Source organism: Alligator mississippiensis, chromosome 7, assembly GCF_030867095.1.
Source record: "Alligator mississippiensis isolate rAllMis1 chromosome 7, rAllMis1, whole genome shotgun sequence".
NCBI classification, from domain to species: Eukaryota; Metazoa; Chordata; order Crocodylia; family Alligatoridae; genus Alligator; species Alligator mississippiensis.
In genome coordinates this window covers 18,793,973-18,802,696 of record NC_081830.1, presented here as the reverse complement: position 1 = coordinate 18,802,696, position 8,724 = coordinate 18,793,973, and the positions used below count along the sequence as shown (strand labels likewise).

Below are 8,724 nucleotides of genomic sequence, written 5' to 3'. Positions count from 1 at the left end.
CAGTGCTGCCCCCTGTGGCTGAACTGGGGCATTGCAGCCAGGAGGGTAAAGGGGGGTATAGTGCCCGGTGCTGCCCCCCTGTGGCTGAACTTGCAAGTAGCTGCTGAAGCCGCTGGGAACCAACCCATTGACCTTCCCAAGATGGCCGCCACTAGGAGCCCAGTGGCAGGGTGCTGTCCCGCCCCTGGTGACTACCCCTGGCTGCCATTGGCCCCTGAGCCTGAGAGGTACCCGCTGATTGGCTCTCCGAGAAGGGCGCGACTCGAGTGGCGGAAGCTCGAGCGCACGGCCCTTCCCAGCATGGCCGCCGCCGGGCGCCCAATGGCGGGCGTCGTCCCGCCCCCCTTAGGCCCTGCCCTTCTACGCTCATTGGTCCCCGGGACCCAGCGGCGCCCGGCGATTGGCTGGACGGGGGGAGGAGTGTGGCGGAAGCCGGGCGGGGCGGGCGAGGCTGGAGCGGGCATGGCCGCCGGGGCAGGGCTGGGCGCTGCGCTGCGGGCGGTCACCGAGCGCCTACAACAGGCCGTGGCAAGGCGGCCACAGGTGCGTGTGGGGCTGTGGCCGTGATCAGGGAGTCAGGGGATGACCATGGGGGCGGGTTGACCATGACCGTGGGGGGGATGGATACCATGACGGGGGGCCGTGACCGTGACCATGACCACGACCTCCCCCCGCAGGGCCTCCCCGCCGTGCAGCCGCGCCTCGTGGCCGTCAGCAAGACCAAGCCGGCGGAGATGGTGATCGAGGCCTACAACCACGGCCAGCGCAGCTTCGGGGAGAACTACGTGAGCGCCTGCCCTGTGCCCCCCTGCCCCGCCGTGCCCCTCCCCGGGCCGGCGCAGCGGCCACCGGTTCAGGGAGCAATTCGCTCACGAATGAGCTGGAAGCTGGGGGGACCGGGAGCCCCACGGGCCTTGGAGCAAGGGCCCCAGAGTCCCTTGTCTGTGGGTTGCTTGTGTGAGCTGAGCACGTGCCACTGGTGTGGGGCGCAGGAGGCGGTGCATGAGCGTGACCCCAGGGGCGCTGGTCGTGGAGGGGGGAGCGGGAGCCAGGCCCTGGTGCCACTCTCACGAGAGGCTGGCTTGTCTTCCCTTAGGTGCAAGAGCTGCTAGAGAAGGCCTCGGACTCCAAGGTAAGTGCTGGCCTGTCCCTCCCTGTTTCTGTACCTTGCCCTGCTCTGACAGCCGATCAGCAGGCCGCTCGCTCAGTCCTAAGTGATTTGCGCTGGAACAAACCTCTTTTTGCAGACAGAAGCTGAGATCGCCCCTAGGTTATCCCTGCTGCTTCTTTCTCCGGCAGGTCCTATTAGCAGTTCGGCATCAAAGCCAGTGGGGGAATGGGAGCGCGCGTCGTCCCTGCTACAAGAGACGCAAGTCTCGGGGTATGAGGGAGGAGGGTGAGCATTTGCTCCGGAGCTTTACGATCCCCTGTTTGTAACGCGCCTTCCCTACTTGGCCCCATTGCAACGCTCCCCTCACTCTGTCCATCCCACCCCCAGATGTGCTGAGTAGGATACAGCAGATACCTTCCTGCCATCCTGTGTGGTTCAAAGAGTGACTTAAGGGAATGGGGTTTTTTCTTAGACAAACCAAGCAGCAAACTCTTCCTGGGTGCGGAGGAGACTGTTGTCGTTCCCGGCTAACTCTTCCTCTCTGTTCTCAGATTCTGTCCTTGTGTCCAGAGATTAAATGGCATTTTATAGGGCACCTGCAGAAACAGAACGTCAACAAATTGATTGGTAAGCTTCATGCATACAACCTTTAGAGCACAAGGTTTTCCAGTGTTGAAATATGTGCAGCGGATGCTATGAACCCATTAGTACTGTTAAGAGAATACAGCCAGCCCTGGGAAAAGGGAACTCAGCAAAACGCTTCTGGCAATATGTGGCATCTGCAGCTTTAAGGCTGTGCACAGCATTGAAATCTTGCTTTTTTTTTATCCCTCTCACTGCACTTTGGTAACTTGCATTTCTGCTCCACTGGGGCAGTTCACTGTAATGAAGCAGCAGCCACTTGGCTTTTGCAGGGCATCCCAGTCTCAACATACTGTACAATGCCAGCCACTCCTCAGAGCCCTATTTAATGGGGAGCACACTGAGGTTAGGAGGGTCTAGCCTACAAGAACAAGGGTTGGGATGTGGAAGTGGTCTCCTGTGAGCTCACCAGCTAGTGCCGGATGGGGAAGGGCATGTCCAGGCACAATTGTTATGTGCTTGTGCCAAAAGAAGTGTCCTTATTGCCTTCTCTCCTCAGCTGTCCCCAACCTGTTCATGCTGGAAACAGTTGACTCGGTGAAACTAGCAGACAGAGTGAACAATTCGTGGCAAAAGAAAGGGTTTGCTCGCAGGCTAAAAGTCATGGTGCAAGTTAACACCAGTGGAGAAGACAGTAAGTGCCTGGACACCGGGGCTGACTGATGCCATAGGGTTAGGGTGATTGTGGGGCTGAATGCTTGGCCTGGGATAGATCGGTTTGTGTGTTAAGGAGACCCTCTAATACAGAGCTGAAATTCAGCTTTGTCTTGGCGTTTTGAAAGCAAGGCAGGAGTGTGTCTCGCCATCTGAATGGCCCAATTACAGCTATGTTAATGATAATTCAGGGGTTGAGTTAAATGCTTGAGGAGGAACAGGGGTTTGGCTTCCTGTGCTGGCCCCACAATAGTTTATTCTGTTCCTGGGGTTGTCCTGGCTCCAGCCATCCAAGAAACAAGGTACTTTGTTTCGAGCACTGTCAAAACCCGTGAAGCCACAAGGGCAGCTGAGTTGGCCCAGCAGAAATAGAGCCGCTGTCTAGAGCAGGGGTGGGCAATTATGTTGGGCAGAGGGCTGCTTACTGAGTTTCAGCAAGCCATCGAGAGCCACATGACAGGCAGCTCAGGGCAGATTAATTAATTTTCTAAATTTTTTAGGGGCCCCGCGGGCCAGATAGAACGGCCTGGCAGGCCACATCTCACCCCCGGGCCACATTTTGCACACCCCTGGTCTAGAGAGACGGGAACACATGTACAGTCATATCTTCACTTAAAAGTGTTGTCAGTGCCAGTGTGGCACTTGGGAGGTAGATGCCTCCTTGCCTAACACCCAGGGCAGAAAAACCCTGGTTTTGGTACAAGTTTCAGTTGGCCCCTTGGGGGGATTTGCCATTATAGACTAACAACTAGATAGTGTTACTATCTGGTATGACAGAAGCCAGAAGAAATGCTGCCATTTTCAAACTCATTTTTAGTTAAACATAAGCAGGTCTTGTCATGTGGACCTTCTAGGCACTGCTCCATTAGCTGGGGGAGCAGCGAGGATTGGCTGGCCTAAGTGCCTTGTGCCAAGGGAGAGACACAAGTGACTTGGTGCTCTGAACATGCCAGAGCTTGCCGCTAGCCAGCCACCTCGTGCTCCACAGCAGTTGTATAGCCATCAAGTGGCCATGCCTGCATGCTACTTTTGCAGGAGTTGTAAAATCTGACATATGACTGCAGGCCTATGAAATCTTAGGGAGGTCAGAGAAGGGGCTGAGCTGAAACAAAAGGAGAAGCCTTCTCTGTGGCCTGGAGAAGAGCAGTGTATAGGCAAAGCCAGCCGTGTGTGCCATCTGACTCCTGGGTGTATGCCTTTTTTTCTAAGGTAAGCATGGCCTTCCACCTGGAGAGACTGTGCCAACTGTGGAGCATGTCATCAAGAAGTGTCCAGGCCTGGAATTCGTGGGTCTGATGACAATTGGCAGCATTGGGCACGACCTCAACAAAGGACCCAATCCTGACTTCCAGGTATGGCTTACTGTGAGCAGTCCTATGGTTAGTTCTCAGATTCGCTGGAAATCTGGCAGGCACCATTGATTGGGGCAGGGATTTGGCCCTTGATGCACTGATCCAAGCTATTGCTTGTAAGAAATAGAGGTAAATATGTGCAATCTGTTTTAAAGCAGCCAAGGGAAACTTCAGCTATTAAGAATCAAACTGCTTGGGATTACTGTGTCTTCGGAGTGCATGGTGAATTGGTTGCTGTTCCCTCTGTGATGGGTAAAGGATATTCTTCCCATTCTATAAAGCAAGGGACTTAGAGGTGCTTAAAGCTCCTGAGGGCACTGGTATCAGCAGAGTTTGGCATAAGAGTTTAGAGGTTTCCATCTCCCAGTCTGGTGTTGCCTGGCCTTGTGATGTCAGTTTGCAGCGAATGTTTGCGGTCAAGGTACAAAGCCCTGGGCTCAGTCTTTGGGTATGCTGGTACACCATCCTAGAGGTGCAAATATTTTAGGCTTTTAGTGACCACTGTAGGTGTCTGATTCACTAGTACAGAGGGCTTGTAAGTCATACTTTGTCACAGGGCTTCTGTGTGCTCCCTCCTGTCTTCTGGAGTTTGTAGCTAAGAAATACACAGCAACCCATCCTGGCCAAGCCTGATGCAGTTCTGCCTTCTGGTGACCTTTCAGCCACAGCTTTCCTCTGCCTGAGGCTTGGTTAGTATACAGGCTGCCAACCCCTCCTTTGACCCAGCCGGCCTGTCATACTGATGTGACCCTCATTTGAGAGGATATATAGCCTTGTGCATTGTCTGTAGTGTGTCTTGAAGAAGACAGATGTAACCCCCCCTGAAACTGTTAAGTAACATAGAACAAACAAAAGCCCTTGAGCAAGTACCATGCAAGGTGGAAGCCTGCGGAAAGAAACTTCAGAGAGGCAAAAAGAGTGGGCTCCGTGAAAACGGGTCAGCTTAGCTATCGTGCAGCCTCTAATCTGCCCCTCTTGCCCGTCTTCTGCCAGGTGCTGCTGTCATTGCGACAGGAAGTGTGTGAGAAGCTAAATATCTCCATTGAAAAAGTTGAGCTGAGCATGGGAATGTCCACAGATTTCCAGCATGCGGTAAGTCTGGCGTCTTCTGGCCTCATCAGATCTAGGTGGCATTCATCCCAGGCACACTGCCCTCACCTGTCTATGAGGGGGACCTGGCAGCGCAGCCCAGCGATCAAGCAGCCAGGCTTTGTATACCTGTACTGTAGTCCTGTATTGAGAATTGGCCCTAAATTGACCTTATGGTTGCTTTAATGCCTCGTCTTGCTACCTTGTTTGCCACAGCTGGTACAAAACCAAGGATTGCATTAGGGCTTCTGAGTCCTGGATCTGTAAAGGACACACCTGTTATCTATTTAGGGTATGTTTATGGCTACTAGTATTGCAGTCTGAACATCAGACACCTAAAAGTAACTACCTCACCTGTCCCAGTGGTGGGCACCTTCATGCTGAGTATTGCTGTAGTAAATGATCAGAGGGGTGCTTGAAAAAGCCAACGGAGGTGAGCAGGTGTATGGGGAAGGACGTTTTTCATGGCCTGTACCTGAGCTGTGTTACTGACTATGCTAACAGCCTGTGGGAGGGGCAGTGTTGCGCTGAACTGTGTGTGAGGACTGTTCTTCCCTCTCCTCAATACAGATTGAGGTTGGATCTACCAATGTCCGGATTGGAAGCACGATTTTTGGGGAGCGAGACTACTCCAAGAAACCAGCCAAGGACTCGACCATTGCTGAAACTAAAAATAAAATGGAGACCTTGGCTGTGCAGGATCATTAAGTGGAAAGAAACAATGATCTTGAGCAGTGGACAGTTCCTGGGACACTTAACTATGCACTTTGACCTCCCTCTGTGTTGACAGCTTGTCATGCTGGTGAGAGATCCCTGGTAATAGAACAGAGGTCGTAAAGGCCTCCTAATTGTAACAATTATTGTGTCTTCAGTAGAAACTGGATTTTTACCAGCAAGTAACCAGAAAATTTGTGATTGCAAAGTGACTTTAGTATCATAGCTACTTCAGGCTCATTAAAAACAACGACTTTTGAATATATCAGATAAGCTGCTGATTCACAGCAGTGAGGTATAATCAGCAAGGCACATCTCCTGCGGAATTTGTGATTTTTCTGTTTCTAATATCGGGAGTGGTTCACCACACTGACCACCGTGTTTGCTTTTGGCAAGCATTTAACTTTGTCAGAGGCCTCTCTAAATATGTCTTCACCTTCGGTAAGAAGTTACGCAGCTCCGTAGCTGCTACATATGTAGATTTAACCTACTTTGTGGAGACATCCCTGGCACTAGCAGTAGTGAGTGAGGCTGAGGAGAGTACATCCCCTCTGATTAGAGCGGGTGTAATGAATGGTTGGGGAGGATTAAGGAGCACAGGTGCTAGTGTACGTTAAGTATACATTAATAGCACAATGGTTTTGACACACAGATGGAAAGGATGAGCCTCTTGTCTAGCGGGCAAGATGATGTTTGTCCTCTCTTGGCTGACATTTGCTAATTTTGATCCTTGGCAACATATCTCTGTCTTTCAGGATGCTTTCAAGCCTTTGCTGCTTTCCCCCAGTGCAGTGTTATTGTGAGTTACTTGCAAGCTGCCCGGCAATTCTTGGTTAGAGCAGGGGCCAGAATTGGACTCCCCACCCTGCCTTCAACTTGCCCGTGACCCTGGGCAAATATTCTAACCGCTGGTGCCTCAGTTGTCCCATCTGTAAAATGAGGGTATTGCTAACCTACCTCACATGGAGGGGACTGTGAGGCTTGCTTGTGAAGTCCTGGAAGCCCTCAGAAGAAAGTGGGTGCAGAGATTGCAGTCGTTTCCCATTGTATCCAGACGCTACTACATGCAACATTTTTTATTCTCACTGATACCAGCACCTAATTGTTTTTAAATTGGCCCTGGGCTCTGCTACTTCTGAAATGGCAGAGGAGGCAGCTTTCTCTTCAAAGCAGCTGTTTCCTTGAGGCTTGAATACAAATGGATGGCCCTCTTTCAGCACACTTGCACTGACAGAGTTTACAGCAGTTCTGTTTTTTAACTCACAGTCCAACAGTCTACTTCAGGGCCTTGTCTGCAGCTAGGATGAGGAGACACCAGTCGCCAGTATAAATATGCTTCTGCTCTCCAGGCTTCTGTCTGCGTGTGCATGTCTGGTTCAATCTAGCCATGGGTTTTGTCTTCTGAGTGTAATTCTGAATGTAACTGAAAAAAGCAAGCTCTTTAAACCAACTTATCATGCTACCTAGTTTTAAAATGAAGCGTGATCTGAGCCACTGTAGTCGGAGCTGCATAGTATGGTGTTTCATAGTATGTTAATAAGTGGTGAATTTGAATGCCATCTGTGCCAACTCCAGAGCTCTATTAAAGATGTTATTTTTATGTTACGGTGTTGTGAATGATTGAGGGAGTGTGACACAGTGCTGGTTTATTTTGGGAGGGGGTGGTTTGAAAGGCAGCTGAAGCCAAATGGATGCAGGGGGCTTCTGGACCAGAGTGGGAAATAAATGAGGACTGGCACTGTAGAATATGGAAGCCAACAAAGCAACTTTCCGGCAAGGCCTCTGGATGGCAGTGTCCCCCAGTCCTGGAGAGCTCCACTAGCCAATATCTGGCTCTGGGAGACTGATCCATAATTACTGCCAGACAAATAATTGGCTTTAATTTTAGGTCTGTGGCCACACAGAACAATTAGTTTTATGTCAGGCAAAACATTTTGATGTAAAAACAAAGTGTTTTGAAATGCCTAAAACAAGATGTTTCAGGAAGCTTTTGTTGAGCGTTTTTAAATGAAACGCTCATCCCTTATTTGCAATGGTTTCTTAATGTTTTCCCCTCTTTGGCTAAGTGCGACCCAGACTTGCTAATAGTTGCTGTTATTCTGAAATAGCTTTCCATGGCAAAGCAACGGGTTGTTTTTTCCCTCCAGCCAATGCTTCTTTTTTATCATGCAGCTGAAATATAATTGTGGCTACGCGGGAGTATAGAAGGATGTAACCCTCCAGCAGAAAGACCCTCTTTATGCAACAGAGCTTAAGGGAAACCAAGGGCATGGTAGAGCATTAATGAGTGCCCCTGCTACATGCGATGCGGGGGAAGCATTGCTGTGGCTACCGATGGTCAAGTGAGCCAGCGCAAGTAACTATGAAGTGATTTCCTGCCCCTGCCGATTCACCCTTTTCTACTCTGATCCCCGCGACAATGACAGATGTGGCTTGTTCACACAGTTCATGCACCAAAGTGAGCTGTTGTCTTGGGTCTGCTGTGCAGCACCAGGGAATGGGAGTGTATTATGAGGGGGCTCAGAAAAGTTTTCGCTCTTCATAGCTCAGGTTCCCATAACCCACTTGCCTACTATGCCTGCTTTCCATTTCTCTCTAGCATTCTGCACTTATTGCCTGAATGCTTGCAAGGCTTAAAGAGGCAACAGATGACGGAGTCGGGAAGGTAAGGACACGCTCACGAAATGGCAGGGCAGGGAAAGGGCTGCTTTGTGTGTTAGCATGTGCAGGGCTTTGAGTTCTGGAGAGTCGAATTTGTAGGACTGGCTGGTGGCAGATGGCGGGTGGGTCTCATAGTTGGTCCAGCAGATGTGCTGTCTGCAGCTCCTTCTCCAGTCGCAGATCTCAGTGTAGTATTGAGGGTAGCCTAGACGGAGGAACTTGGGCAGCATGAGCAGAAGTTAAGGGCCAGCATGACAAAGCCCTATAGGGGAAGTATTTTGGTGTGTTTCTATTCCCCAGCTGTGCGCCCTTGCATTACCTTTGCCCCTAAAGTATTTGTTTCTCGTGTGTGTGTGTGACCTTTGCATTGGTGTAATGTGTTCCTGACCATCGTAGAGACTTCTGCGCCTCCCAAGTACAGCAGGTAGGACCACTGTGATCCTCTTGCCCCCTCTATGCCTTGATGTAGACAAAAGTTTTCTCTTGGAGGGGATTTTAGTC

At 50.8% G+C, this 8,724-nt stretch overlaps 1 protein-coding gene across 1 annotated transcript; it reads left to right on the top strand.

Annotated features, from left to right (window-relative positions):
* Window positions 1-435: 435 nt before the first annotated feature.
* Window positions 436-7,162, top strand: PLPBP (pyridoxal phosphate binding protein). Its single transcript, XM_006258391.3, has 8 exons — window positions 436-543; window positions 678-785; window positions 1,097-1,132; window positions 1,663-1,738; window positions 2,253-2,387; window positions 3,617-3,759; window positions 4,753-4,851; window positions 5,419-7,162. The coding sequence occupies exons 1-8, from the start codon at window positions 463-465 to the stop codon at window positions 5,554-5,556; spliced, it is 816 nt and encodes a 271-aa protein (XP_006258453.2). The 5' UTR covers window positions 436-462; the 3' UTR covers window positions 5,557-7,162.
* Window positions 7,163-8,724: the final 1,562 nt, after the last annotated feature.

Excerpts from the sequence above, each read along its gene's own strand:
- PLPBP (XM_006258391.3), top strand. The coding sequence starts at position 463 with ATGGCCGCCGGGGCAGGGCTGGGCGCTGCGCTGCGGGCGGTCACCGAG. Across the intron at positions 544-677 it reads CCGTGGCAAGGCGGCCACAG|GGCCTCCCCGCCGTGCAGCC; the intron begins GTGCGTGTGGGG and ends CTCCCCCCGCAG. Across the intron at positions 4,852-5,418 it reads CCACAGATTTCCAGCATGCG|ATTGAGGTTGGATCTACCAA; the intron begins GTAAGTCTGGCG and ends TCCTCAATACAG.